This window comes from Ochotona princeps, chromosome 14 (genome assembly GCF_030435755.1).
Source record: "Ochotona princeps isolate mOchPri1 chromosome 14, mOchPri1.hap1, whole genome shotgun sequence".
In the NCBI taxonomy this organism is placed as follows: Eukaryota; Metazoa; Chordata; class Mammalia; order Lagomorpha; family Ochotonidae; genus Ochotona; species Ochotona princeps.
The window spans coordinates 46,782,258-46,796,735 of NC_080845.1; the positions used below are offsets into that span (position 1 = coordinate 46,782,258).

General features: G+C 38.1%; 2 protein-coding genes across 2 annotated transcripts in view; one reads left to right on the forward strand and one right to left on the reverse strand.

The window, feature by feature from the left end:
* PSIP1 (PC4 and SRSF1 interacting protein 1) overlaps nucleotides 1–7,838 on the forward strand; it is a 40,629-nt gene extending 32,791 nt beyond the window's left edge. Inside the window, exons 9-16 of the mRNA XM_058672166.1 lie at nucleotides 343–571; nucleotides 1,546–1,661; nucleotides 4,159–4,214; nucleotides 4,796–4,866; nucleotides 5,061–5,162; nucleotides 5,255–5,468; nucleotides 6,788–6,899; nucleotides 7,425–7,838. Of these exons, the coding sequence (XP_058528149.1) occupies nucleotides 343–571; nucleotides 1,546–1,661; nucleotides 4,159–4,214; nucleotides 4,796–4,866; nucleotides 5,061–5,162; nucleotides 5,255–5,468; nucleotides 6,788–6,899; nucleotides 7,425–7,485 (961 nt within the window). The 3' untranslated portion in view covers nucleotides 7,486–7,838. The remainder of the gene's footprint in view (nucleotides 1–342; nucleotides 572–1,545; nucleotides 1,662–4,158; nucleotides 4,215–4,795; nucleotides 4,867–5,060; nucleotides 5,163–5,254; nucleotides 5,469–6,787; nucleotides 6,900–7,424) is intronic.
* A 3,232-nt stretch (nucleotides 7,839–11,070) lies between these two features.
* Nucleotides 11,071–14,478, reverse strand: part of SNAPC3 (small nuclear RNA activating complex polypeptide 3) — a 35,167-nt gene continuing 31,759 nt past the window's right edge. Inside the window, exons 8-9 of the mRNA XM_004581092.4 lie at nucleotides 13,363–13,470; nucleotides 11,071–11,243 (exon numbers count right to left, since the gene is read on the reverse strand). Of these exons, the coding sequence (XP_004581149.2) occupies nucleotides 11,096–11,243; nucleotides 13,363–13,470 (256 nt within the window). The 3' untranslated portion in view covers nucleotides 11,071–11,095. The remainder of the gene's footprint in view (nucleotides 11,244–13,362; nucleotides 13,471–14,478) is intronic.

Below are 14,478 nucleotides of genomic sequence, written 5' to 3' on the forward strand. Positions count from 1 at the left end.
TTCCTGCATCCGTGTTGGAGACCCAGAAGAAGTTCCTAGATCCTGGCTTCAGATTTGCTCAGCTCCGGCATCGCGGGTTCTTGGGGAGTGAATCAGTGGATGGAAGATCTTCTTCTCTCTCTCTCCTCCTCTCTGTATATATGACTTTCCAGTTAAAAAATAAACAGTGCCTTTTAAAAAAATTCTTTTTGCACCAAAATAAACATTTTTTGATATATCCTCATGTAAAAGTTGGGACCCTTTCACACTGCAAAGATGATTTCTTTTAGTTCTCAAACAACAATGTTTTAAATTTGTGTTTAAATATAAATGATGTTTACATTATTGGACTTTCCAAAATAGGATTCTTGAGGAAGACAAAAATAAGAAAAAGGGGCAAGAAGAAAAGCCACCTAAAAAGCAGCTTAAAAAGGAAGAGGAGGGCCAGAAGGAAGAGGATAAGCCACGAAAAGAACCAGACAAAAAAGAGGGGAAGAAAGAAGTTGAATCAAAAAGGAAAAATGTAGCTAAACCAGTGGTCACGTTCACCTTTGATTCTGAAGAAGAAGGAGATGATCAAGAAGGGGAAAAGGTAGAGTTTACATACGTGTGAAAATACTGCTTTGTTGTAAATTTAGATTTTCCATAATTATTATGCTTCGCCTCCTAAGCTTTCAGTATTTCTTTGTCTGAGTAGATTTATTAGAGTTAAGATTAAATTTAGTCTGAGTAGATTTAATTGGTTGTGTTAAAACGGTTATTTGGGAGTGGGACATTTGGCCTTGCTGTAAAGACATGGTTAAGATGTCTGTGACCCATACTGTGACCTGGGTCAAGTCCCATCCTGCACTTGGCTCCTGATTGGAAACCTTTGGTTAGTGTGAGCTGGTAGGAATAGCTCAAGTTGTTGGGTCCCTGACATTCAGGACCCATTTAGGGCATTTGGGCAGTAAACCAGTGATGGGAACCCTCCATTTTTGTGTCTTCTCTGCCTCTTGAATAAACCTGAAATGTCATTTTAAAATTTTGCTATATTGTCTATCCTAAATTCATTTGACGTTTTTACATTATACTTAAAATAATCCCACCTATCAGGAAAGTTGGTTATGACTTTTACAGATTTATTCTGAAAGTAATTTGGTGGTAAATAACTTTATTTTTGGAAATATTTATTTCTATCAAAGGCAATTTAGAGAGAGAAGATAAGGATCTTTCATCTGATGGTTCACTCCCCAAGTGGCTGCAATGGCTGGAGCTGAGTCAATCAGGAGCCAGGAACTTCTTCCTGGTCTCCCACGTGAGTGCAGGATCCTAAGGCTTTGGGCCGTCCTCGACTGCTTTCCCAGGCCATAAGCTGTTTGGAAAGTGCAGCAGCTGGGACTGAACTGGTGCCCATATGGGATTCTGGCGTGTTCAAGGCGAGTATTTAGCCAGTAGGCCATCTTTCCAGGCCTGGGGGTAATTTTCTAATTACTAAATTTTAAGTTTTTGGTCCTTAAACTAGCTGTGTTTTTCTCCTAAGACTTGATAGCTTACTGAATCCATTCTAATTCTTACATAAAACAGAAGAGAAAAGGTGGAAGAAACTTTCAGACTGCACACAGAAGGAATATGCTCAAAGGCCAGCATGAGAAGGAAGCAGATCGAAAACGCAAGCAGGAGGAACAAATGGAAACTGAGCAGTAAGTATTTCTTCATTACAAATTTTGAACTTGTTTTAAGGCTAGCATGAAAATTTTAAACAATAGATTTTCATTTTCCAGCCTACAATGAAGCCTTTTGAAGAAGTAATTTTTCCAATTTAATAGAAACAAATCTTCGGTGTACAATGGTTATCTGATTCTGGGCTTCATTCTTTTCTGAGTAAGGGATGACAATCACCCTGTAAATTACTTTAAACTGAATGTGAAGTGATTTACTGTTAGTGGCTTTGCAGAAAATGTATTTATGCTGTTTATTTGTATAATAAGTATACAAAAAGTGGTGATGATATATTGGTAGAGAAAGGATGCAGGACATACTAATCATACCAGCAGGCCTCCCCTACAGACCAGCAAAGTTGGCAAGAGCACAGAGGGCAGTGCAGGTGCCAGGAACGGGAAGCCTGACGGCGGGCAGGCACCTCTCCGTCAGCTGCACTGTTCGGATCTTTAGAGATGATATATACTTAACATTGGGGAATTTTTCCCCAATTAATTAAAATTTTATTAGAAGAAGTAATAAGAATGGTAATGATAGACTTTGTCTTTATTATAGACTGTCATTTCTGAGTTTTCTCTGAAATGCTTCTCTTTCTTGTCAAGTGTCTTGCATTCTGACTAAAATTTTTGTTGTTTTTGTGAAGAGGTGAATTTAGAAACATGCTCTGAGTCCTTAAAGACAAAGTTAGCAATGAGGATAGTTCTGTGTTTTTTCCTTATATAATAATACATTCTTAAACTGAAAATCATTACAGCATTTGACTCTGACTTCTTAGTTTGGAGGATATTATTAGCAGTTTTAGCTGCTGAGGGAGTAATTTAAAACCATAAGCTGAGGTTCAGAAATGTTACTCCCATAAGACTTTGATCACTTCTGTAAATACTTTTTGTTACCTTTCTTTTCTCTTTTCACTTGAAAAGTTGAACTGTTTGTTGCTTTTAACTTTACTGTGCTTCCCAAAATAAGTTACAAAAGCAATTGCTGTTTAGTAAATCTAGCCCAACCTTTTCTTCAGTATCTCCAAGTTATCTATGTATCTCAGTTTCTTTTGAATGTCCTCCAATGTAACTTTCTCAAATTCTAATATTTGTGTTTTCTTTCCTTCTCCTGTTATTACAAAACTTTGTACTTTGGACAGTTTTGCTCTGTAAAGCATTTCAGATGCATCTTGTGTGAAATGCATTATGCAAAATAAAGTTTATTGTATTGTATTCCCAGCCAAACAACATGTAATCTACAGTAATAAAAATATATCTCATTTTGGGCTCAAAGCATTAATCCAGTAACTGAAAAGAGAATACAAGTGGAGCAAACAAGAGATGAAGATCTTGAGACAGACTCATTGGACTGAATTTTTCCCTACCCCCCTTTGATGGAAGAATGTTCCAGATTCTAAATTGAGGACTTCATTTATTAATGGCATTATTACTGTGTTATGATTGTTAACAAAATATCCTGTAAGGTACACACTACATTCTAAGGTCCGCCATCATTCCTGGTTTTTGTTTTTGGTTCTTTTTTGCTGAGCTTAAAATGAAGCTTTGTGTTTGAACGTTAGATGAAGATGGTGGTTGTACATACTTTCATTTAGAAAATATAAACTTTCATTTTGTTTTGAAGCTAGATATTAAACTGGAATAGCTATTATACCCGAGTGGGGGCACTTGTGCCCTTCCCTTGACATTCCTTTGTTGTTCTTGAGAATCTTAATTGTTTTTTAATCCTGAGAGATTAAATAGTAGACTTGTTACGAAAAATGAACCTGTAACCAGAATTTTAAAATAAAGTTTTTTTGTAAAAAAAAGAAACCGATTTTTAGGTATTTTTGTGTTCTTGTCTATTTCAATTCGTTGATAATATGGCCTGAACTCTGTAAGCCATGGTACTAGAAATGACCAAGATTGTAATTTTAAATGGTTATTTTTGTGATTTACAGTAAAATATGGTCCCTTTTCATTTGCAAAATATTGTTAATGTTAGATGTCATTTGAGTTTGATACATTGGCTAAATATTTTTCAAAATATCACACAATGATCTTAAATAAGTTTTGTTGAGCCTTGAAGTAAAAAATTGCTGAAATTATGGATCCTTTGAAGATGTTGGCAAAATTAAATCATTTGTTTTGAGATGCTGGCTTTTAAACACAGTTGTGACACAGAATCCATTAAACAATCATAGGTATTCTCATTGTGGCCTGTTTATCCACTAATTCTGATTGAATTTGGTCTTATTATAACACATTAATGTTCGAAAGAAAATTTCACCATAACAACTTTAGATCTTTATTGTGTTGTAACTGAAAAATTGTTTGAGTTCTGCTTAAATTAATTCTGTGCAGCTGCAGAGTTAGAAAGAAATACAGTAGTTCCTGTGGTCTAGGTTGTATATTACTTTAAAGGTTACCTAAGGGATTGTGGGCATTTGATAATCAGTCACGACTTCCAATGTTTTGAAATGTTTGTGTTAACATTTGATAGGCAGAATAAAGATGAAGGAAAGAAGCCAGAAGTTAAGAAAGTGGAGAAGAAGCGAGGTTAGTTAACTTCACTTCCTAAGATGTATAAAATACAACTATACATAGAAAGAAGGGTTTATATATACTTAATTTACCATAAATCAATCTAACTTTGTTTTTATCTGCTATTTTTCAAATCCACAATGGATTCCACATAAATATTTTTTACCACAGTCAAGTGGACATAAGTCTTGTCTTTGCATTTTAACGTTCATTATTTGTGTGTTTTGTTGCTTTGTCAAAGGTTAGGTGCTTTCCATTTTTGACAGATGCTTTGGTTAAATACCTAAGGGTAAAGCAGATATTTAAGGATTGGAGTGTCAAGAAGTTCAAAATTGCATATAGAATATTTTAGAAACAAACACAGCTAGGTGATGATTTTGAGTTACTGTGGTGCATGTTGCATCCCTGAACCAAGTTTCAAAGTAGCAGATAACGCTTTATTCTTAGATACTATTCATTTATATAAGGTTCTTGTTAAAGTTATTGAGGACTTTTTTTTGAATTTACCAGGTCTTTCTACTGTACTTTGCTAAGACTCTACAAAATTCTGATTTTGGAAAAACTATTTACTGTTTTTCACATATTTTAATTTATAGAAACATCAATGGATTCTCGGCTTCAAAGGATACATGCTGAAATTAAAAATTCACTCAAAATTGATAATCTTGTAAGTGTTTAAACTCATTCAAAGATACAGTGCTGCTTTATTTTTTTTTCCACCTGGATTTTTAAAGTATGTGGACCTAAAATAAAAGGCAGTTATTGTTTATTTTATGTTATTTTGTGATGTTTAAGAAACTTGAGAAATAGATGATATGTGGTGACAATGAGCAGTTACAAAATCCCTGTTTTATTATGAAGGATGTGAACAGATGCATTGAGGCCTTGGATGAACTGGCTTCACTTCAGGTCACAATGCAACAAGCCCAGAAACACACAGAGATGATTACAACGCTGAAAAAAGTAAGTGATTTCAAGGGACAGATCTTGAAAACTTTCTCATTTTAAAAAGCAAAATGCCAAGGAAAATGATTACGAATGTGTATTGTTTTCAGATACGGCGATTCAAAGTTAGCCAAGTTATCATGGAAAAGTCTACAATGCTGTATAACAAGTTTAAAAACATGTTTTTGGTTGGTGAAGGGGATTCTGTGATCACACAAGTGCTGAATAAGTCTCTTGCTGAACAAAGACAGCACGAGGAAGCAAACAAAACCAAAGACCAAGGAAAGAAAGGGACAAACAAAAAGCTAGAAAAGGAACAAACAGGTATGTGGTCGTCCGTTGTAGGCCAGCTCTTTAACTCTTGGCAGGATTGTTTTTAAATGGCTTTGACATGTGCCGAAACATACGCTCAGACTTTACCATTTGGCTGGAAGTGAAATTGGTGAGCTGGTTCTCAAGGTGACTGTGAGAACAGTGATGACACAAAGGCCATGAATGCTGCAGAAAAGCTGCCCATACAGCAAATGATGGGAACTAGACTAGAGCACCGTTCATAAACCCCAACAGATTGAGCACAAAAACCTCTGCTAATGAGAAAGGTGACTAGAAAATACTTCATCCCTTAACAAGAGCCTATTTCCTGTTCCCTCAACTGCTTCTGGTGCTTCCACCTAAAAAAAACAAAAACAAAACAGAATAAGACACAAGAAATACACAGTAACATTTTGGCCAGTGCACAAGATGGTAGGTGGGTGCTGTTTGCCACATTAGCCAGTGACAAAGGCATTCTGCAGTTACGCTGCCAAGTTACCAGAAACACGTTCACCTTACTGTCCAAAGGCTGGCGAGAAGGTTCATGGACATGTCTGTTGTATACAGAAAATTTTGCTCTGAAATAGCACCTTGATTTCATTGATTTTCATTGTAAATAGTGTGTCACTGTACTGTGAGTCAGGAAGTATGGTGATGCCTTAACTACAGGCTGAATTGGCAATGCTAATGTGCTTTGTTTCATACTCAATTTTTTTACTATATTTAATTTTTGAGTTTGCATTTTGTTATGCAAATATTCCAAAAATCTGAAACACATCTGGCCCCAAGCATGTCAGATAAGGAAGACTCCATACCTGCGTAACGTAGTTTTACCCTGATAAAATCCAGGAAAATGTCAGATATACCACTTCATCCATAAACAGTTCAGAGTGTGTGGTTGAGTGACTCTGAGATTGTACAACCCCCATTCCATGCAGTTTTAAAGTAGAAATCTACATTTCAAAAGCTTTTAGATTGGTTTGCTATCATTAGGTCTGTTTTAAGATTAATAAGATTTACAAGAAAAATATCCTGTTACTTACTTATTAAGCATCAACATCATATCTGTTACAAATACTTTTAACACTTCTAGTTCTAAATTATCATTAAAGCTGAAAATGTTTGTGATGTTCAGTGTTTTTCTAAGAAATAAAACCATAGTGTGTTAAAGATTTAAGTTATATAGTCTTGTTGCTTTACTAATCCACGGAGTCTGAATTAATGTAATTCAATATATAAGGAGACTGAGGGTCTTGAGTGGGTTTTAGCTCTAGGAAGGCATAGCATTCTTCCTGTGCATTCTAATTACGTTTCCCATTGTAACTCCAAAGGCTCAAAGACTGTGAATGGAGGGGCTGATGCACAAGAGAGCACTCAGCCGCAGCACAACGGAGAAAGCACCGAGGAAAACAAGGACGGCCACGAGGCCAGCAGCAAGAAAAAGTGAGGATGCTCTGCAGTGTTTCCTTACGCGCTCAGTTCTACCAGAGCTTTTCTAAGGTTAATGGGTCCCTGGTTTTCAGTGAGCAAATTGCAAATGAAGAGTAGAAAAAATATAAATACAAGTGACAAATTGCATACAGGTAATTTGTATTCAAGATAGCAGAGCTTGACTTTCCCTGGACTTGTTTTTACTAAGATACTGCTTATGACCTCCTTTCAAACTTACTTGAATTGTGAAAATGTTAGAAATTAGATGTAGAATTACAGGTTACTGTAAATCACAACATTGCTTAAAACAACTAGCACCACAGTCATCCAGGTCTTAGTTCCTTCCACTGAAGGACTTGGAAGTCAAGCTCTGCTGTAATTATGAAATTTTTTAGAAATTAAAGATGTACTTAGAGAATTTACTTTGAAGCTGGAAATGATGCTCTAATATTGTGGGAAGAAAATACAACATGGTATAACAAAAATTTAAAGGAGAAGCCTATTCATAGTGTAACACCTTGCTTTCCTTTTTTCTAGGCCCTCCAGTGACGAGAGGGAGACGGAAATACCTCTGACAGAGTCTATGCTTGACAACTAGGTGGACATGGAAGTTAAATAGTTGAGAAGATTGTATTGGCTTTCATTGGAAACATTTAGATGGCCCAAAGTTTTAAATTTTTATAAGCATAGGTTTTGATGTTTTAAAACTTGTCTTGAGGGAGAAAATTCCTTTATCTCTGTTTATAAGTAATGAAACTTCTCACTAATCGTTCTTGTGCAGTATTAACAGCTACATTATACCGTAAATGTGGGGGAATCCATTTAGGAAATGTTAAAACTGCCTTTCCAGACATGGTTGTAGCATATTTTCAATTATTGTGTGTTTATGTGAATTGGTAGAACAAAGTTACATTTTTAAAAATGCTACTTGTATAAACCTTTCCTCTAAATGCCATGGGTTTTGTGCATAGTTTATACAAATCTTGGCTTTACCAGGCTGTCTTTTCACTGTGGGTTTTGTAGAAGTTGAGCATTTTTATGGTAGAGAAAATGTTACTTCTATACAACTACTCACTCCTTCCTTTTACCAAAAGTTAATTTTAATTTCATAGTCTCTATATTGTGCTGTGTTATCCTGCTTCTCTGGAACAGTGTGTGGTCTCTTATGCCTTTGTGTCATGACTGGCAGTTCTAAGAGTTACAGAACAAACTTGATTTTTGGAAGTAATTTAGTTTTGCTGCTGGGGGTTCAGTGAAGTCACATGACTTCCATAGAGAACACGTTGGGCATGTTTTATAAATCTGGCTTTAGGGGCTCAACCATGTAAGATCCTTTTCAGGCATTCGTAACTAAAACTGAAAACAGTAAGTTTAATGTCTCAAGTCCCTAAATATTCTACAAAGTCACACTCATTAAGAAAACCATTAATTTTAATTGGGAAGAAAATAGTCCATTATACTTATGCAGGAAATATAAATACTATACAAAGCAACTAACTGAAAACATGGATGTGTCAGAAATTTGTATTTCCATTTTTGGTATCATACATGCAACAGGATGATTATATTACAAAAAGTAGAGACTAAATCACAGAAAAGCAATGTTATCAAAGATTCTAGGTATGTGACAAAGGATAGTATCCTAAAATTTTGAATGTTAGGGCAGTTGGTGGTTTTAATAGATAGGAAGATACTTATGTTTTGACATGATATGATGTGGGAGGGGGATTTTTAACACCAGTGTTTGTGAGTGAAATGCATCGTATGTTGACTTTTCCGGTAATTGGTTCATCTGCGGGTTAAAATTTTGAAGTGTCTCACTAACTGGACTTTGCATCTGAGAGGTCTTACAGTGGAAGCTAGGACCTGTGTTTTAACTCTGCTGTTACATTACATACCCGTTTTGGTCCATAATTCAATTTTAACTTTGACAGGTTTATTCTAGTTAAGCCATAAGTGTCAATGTGTAAACTTGTTTTGATTAAAGAATTTTTCTATAAAACTCCACTAGTAAATTACTTCTTTGCCATTTTTCCAAGGTGTGGGCTCATGGATTTACTGCTCAAGAAACAATTTCTTAAGAGACTGAATTGTTTGTAGAAACAAGATTAAAAAAGTGAACTCAAACCTGTAAAAATAAAGAAATGTTATTTCTCTCTGTTCACCCAGTGGAGCTAAAGCTTTCCCACGAAGACACAGAGCATCCAGTGTGTGGAGACAGCAGCAGCAGCAGCAGTGCAGCCCTTCATGTCTGCTTGCAGTCTGCCTTGATGTAGGCTCTTTCCTTACAGCACAACTGCCTTCTTGAACCTTGTCCTCTGCTGCAGGCTGACTGGCAGCCAGCTGTCTTAGAGCTGAGCAAGTTTTATGAGTAACTACCAAGAACCTTTTCAGGCATGTAATAAAATTCTGTATTTGGAAAATAATGCCTACAGTTAAGTAGTTAAGAATTCAAAGTTAGCTACCAAAATATATGTTGTAGGTGCATACTGTTAAGCTTTTCTTTTGATCATTGGGTTATATTTAAAGAGTAATTTACGCACAACCTAGCAGGAATGACTGTAATTTATATTACATGAATCAGAACATCTGATCAGGACTTTGTGGGACCACACATTCCAGAAAACCTTTTAAGCCCTTAATTATACCTGTAGATTTTGCCTATTGTAGATTTTGCCTATTTTTTTGCTGCCACTGTACTGAATGTTTCTGTTAGACATCAGGTCTAACATCTAATCTTGCACATGGGCAAAGGCTTTTTTTTTTTTTTTTTTACATGCAGTTCAGCTAACTTATTTTGGCCCATGGGCACAGGAAGGGAGTAGGGGCTGTCTGTTGGATCTAGCATAACCTACATCACTGAACTCTTTAAAGAGCAACTGTCTTGGATCAGAGATATAGTTCCCAAAATACAGTTAGAAGTTTCTTTCTACTGAGTATGAAATTAAAATGAATCGACTTCCTGAAGACCTACATCAATGCAGTCTTCAAGTTGGGTGTAAGTATATGTATCTTTGAATTGTTGAATCTGCTCTATGTCTGCACCCCTGGATACAGGAAACTAAAAACAGGCACGCGTAAGCCCTACACAGAAGGGGCCTTTTAGTTTTCCATGCTGATCCCGTGTTACTGACATAATTAGTGAAAGACCTCACTAGACATAGCAGAAGTGGGTTCTTCTCATCTTCAGACCAGCTAATTCAACTGACTACACACATTTTATTCCTGAAAACACTGTCTGCCTTAACAGGCGGTTATAGGTTTTGTTAGGTTTTGGGTATATGGTAAGTGCTTGTTCTGAGCCTTCTGTAGAATTCTGTGCTCATGCTGAATTTGAATATAACCTAGGAGAGAGAAGTGAAATGATTAATTTAAAATCCTAAAAAAAAACCCCTTAAAATTGCCACTTAAAAAAAGGTTTCCATGAAACATTTCAATAAATAGGTATAATTTTTTATGATGCTCTAGACCTGGAAGTTGACTAAAAGGTATCCTGTCAGAGAATGAAAGAGGAGTTAGGGTTATTACAGTATAGAAAGCAGAGAAGTGGATAGGCCCCAAATTCCTGTATTTCCTTTAAATTTTTTTCATAAAGGATTATTATTTACCCAACAGTATAAGTGTGCCAAAGCTAGCTTTTCACAGAATCTTGATTTCTTCCCTCCCTATGGCTATAGTTTGAGTCATAATACCAATGTTTTTTGCCGCAAAATGAAGCTCTTTCTGTGAAGGACTGGGTATACGCAGCACCTTTACATGTTGGTTATTTATGTGTATCGTCTCAACATGTGTCATCAACAAGATTGAACATTTTATCACAGATATTTGAAGGATATTTACCTTGGAGTCTCATGGTAGAAGAGGTAACTCAAATTCTTCAGAGAATTTCCAAAATACAGCCACTGCCTGATGTATCTCAGCTGAAGTGTAGCCTTAGCAAAAAGCACTTGATACGATGAAGAGGCTGGCCATGGAGAAACCAATGAGAATATATGTATGCACCAGAGTGTTTGTTTAGCATATAGAAAGGTTTTCAGTAAGATATAAAGCCCCTTCAGATGAATAAAACGCATTAAACTGTACTTTGGAGTGAAAATTTCTAAACGTTTGGATGACTACTATTCCATATGGATCTGTGCCTCAGTGGTGTATTTTGAAAATAGAATAACCAACCCAAGAGGACTGGTGTACTTCAGAGGGGCAGGTATTTAATTAAAGGTTCCAGGATCAACATAAGGATAAGCAAGGAATTCCCCGAGTTTGTTGCCTTCTGAGTCATAATGGAGCATTCGGAAGCAAACGTCGCAAAAGAAACATGGATCCTGTGGTGCAAAACTGTCATTGTTTGTCACCCATCTGTGGTTAAAAAAAAAAAAAACACATCATTACAATCAGTTTTCATACTTTCAGTATGCTGTTAAGGTATGTCCTGCAGTTATGGGAAAATGCAGCTTCGAGCACTTACTTGTCTAGACACTCTGAAAGGCAAATGAGCATCTGCAGGTGCTGTTGATAACACCCACCCTTAAAGGTAAGTGGAGGACCCGGCGGCGTGGCCTAGCGGGTAAAGTCCTCGCCTTGAAAGCCCTAGGATCCCATATGAGCGCCGGTTCTGGTCCCAGCAGCTCCACTTCCCATCCAGCTCCCTGCTTGTGGCCTGGGAAAGCAGTCGAGGACGGCCCAATGCATTGGGACCCTGCACCCGCGTGGGAGACCCGGAAGAGGTTCCAGGTTCCCGGCTTCGGATCGGCATGCATCAGCCCGTTGCGGCTCACTTGGGGAGTGAATCATCGGATGGAGGATCTTCCTCTCTGTCTCTCCTCCTCTGTGTATATCTGACTGTAATGGAATGAATAAATCTTTAAAAAAAAAAAAAGGTAAGTGGAGAAGACTTTAAAATCTACTTGAAAACCCCTAGCCATGACTTATCTATTTAGTAATTTTTAAAGATTTATTTGAAGACGGGGTTGGGGGGAGAGGTTTTCCATCTGCTGGTTTACTCCTTAAATTGGCACAATGGCTGGGGCTGGGCCAGACTGGGTCCCCCATGTGGGTATGGGGTAGAAAGGCTTGGGCCATAATCTGCCGCTTTCCCAGGTGCATTACAGGGAGTTGACTCTGAGTGGAGCAGCTGGGATCCAACTGGTGCCCATTTGGGATGCTAGGAGTGTAGGCAGTGGCTCACCTGACAATTCCAGCCTGATGATTAGGAATTCTTTTGATAGGCCACATTTTTTGTTTTGTTTTAGGAAAAAATTTTCGGAAGATCATTAAAACAGATTTCCTATCCACTGATTTGCTCCTTATATGCCAAGGTCAGGCGAAAGTCAGATGCTGGGAACACAATCCGAGTCTCCCACGTGGGTAGCAGGAAAGTAGCTACTTGTGCTGTCACCGAATGCCTCCTAGGCTATAACCAAGGCTCTTCCAGGATGTGGGCATCTCGGCACACACCAAGTGTCTACCCCACGGGCCATCTTGAGAAACTAGGAAAATGAGATGCTTCAAGCCTGACAGTTCTGTCCTGTTAATAAATGAATACTGATACACTTCTAATTGTGTGATCTAGAACTGAGGTTAAAATGTTACCACTTAGAACATATATGAATGGAAGACGACAGTATTATTTACCATTACCTGTTCGTTCTTGAGATGAAATTCCATTTGCATGCCTGTTTGGGTTCTGCATCTTACGGACTATTTGCTTTTAACAAGTTTTCCTTTTTCTCTGATACCCGATTTCTGATTTCCTGTTAATCTTTCAGAAAATCATATTGTGGTGGAGAATCTAAAACTAGTTTACGAGGCTTCTGAATGCTGACCCACATGAGAAACACGTAAAATCTAAGCACACAGAATTATGTAAACCAAGCTTTGTATGCAATGCTTTGATGTCATGACATACATGCAGGAGTTTCTCATCGAAAACGTGGGATGAAGCTGAAAACTACACACAAGGAGAAGATGGGCCTGCACTGCGGGGCACCTGGTGAAGCCACCACTTACAACACCCCCAATTCCACACTGGAGTGAGGGATCAGGTGCCAGCTAGTCCACCTCGAATATGGCTTCCTGCTGGTGCACTGGGGGCGGCAGCACAGGGTGGCCCAAGTGCCTGGCCTCTGCTACCAGGCCGGGAGACCTGGGAAGGGCTCCTGGATCCTGACTGCAGCCGTGTGGGGAGGGAACCAGCAGCTGGATGTCTCTGTTGGTCTGCCTTTCAGATCTTTTGAAGGCCAAACGTGGCTCTTTGAGCACTGAAGTCTGGCCACCCCGTGCACTTCTATATGAGTAACCTATTTTCTAATCTTTAAAAAAACACTGATTTTAATCCATCACACTGATTTTATGGCACCTGTCCACATATGCAAAATATGAGTCCTCAGATCCATAATGGGACAGTAATGTACCATAAGTCAGAATTGCTTCATTGCTGAAAACCCAATACTTTCCAAAGAAAAACATTACCACTCACCTAGCTGTGTACATTTTACAAACAAAACATTTTCTGGTCCACAGCCAGTGCTTCTTGATGAGAAGGGGATAAAGTGTCCTATCCAGGCAGTCGTCATGATGCACAAGCCTTTTGGCCATGGGGAAAGAAGTGAACACGTTAAAGGCAAATCTGGAAGAGTTGTAAAGGACTAAATATATTTAAACATTATTTTTCAGTTGTTGCTTACAAACATGAGGTAAATAGGTTGTTACACCAAGTGTGATTTGAATTCCACAAAATACTTTCCTGTGGAACTGCTCAATGGCTTTTCCTGCATGTACTCCCACACAACCCTTGGTGCTGCCTCACATCTGCTACTCAGTGGTATTTTATGCAGATGATCTTGTTACAACACTGCTCACTTTTTTTTTTCACTCTTCCCTTTAGGAGAACTCAAGTCTGGCTCCTGATGAAACTGAACCAGAAGAGTTGAGTTTCAGGTGTGAGAATTAAGAAACTAGGTTTTGTTTTTCTTAAGTTTTTTTTTTTTAAAGACTTGTTTTATTTTTATTACAAAGTCAGATATACAGAGAGGAGAGACAGAAAGATATTCTGTCTGATGTTTCACTCCCCAAACAGCCACAACAGCCAGAGTTGGGCTGATCTGAAGCCAGAAGCCAGGAGCTTCCTCTGGGTCTCCCATGCAGGTGCTGGGTCCCAATGCTCTCGGCTGTCCTCGACTGCTTTCCCAGGCCAGAGGCAGGGAGCTGGATGGGAAGTGGAGCTGCCGGGATTAGAACCAGCAGCCATACAGGATCCCGGTGCAGCAGCGCCAGGCCAGAAACCAGGTTTTAATAAAATAGTTAATCCCTAGTGTGTCACTAAGTATATGGCTTTAGAAAAAAAAAAAACCCATAAATCATGATGGACTTTAAATTCTTCTACAAAATGAAACGACTGCACAAATTATTCTAAAGGTACCTGACAATTCTAAAATAAGATTTTTAAAAAATTAAATATAGGGCCCGGCATGGTAGCCTAGTAGCTAAAGTCCTCAGCTTGCACATGCTGGAATCCCATGTGGGCTCCAGTTCCAAAGCCATGTGACCCTGCATGCAATCATGAGACCCAGAAGAAGCTCCTAGCTCCTGGCTT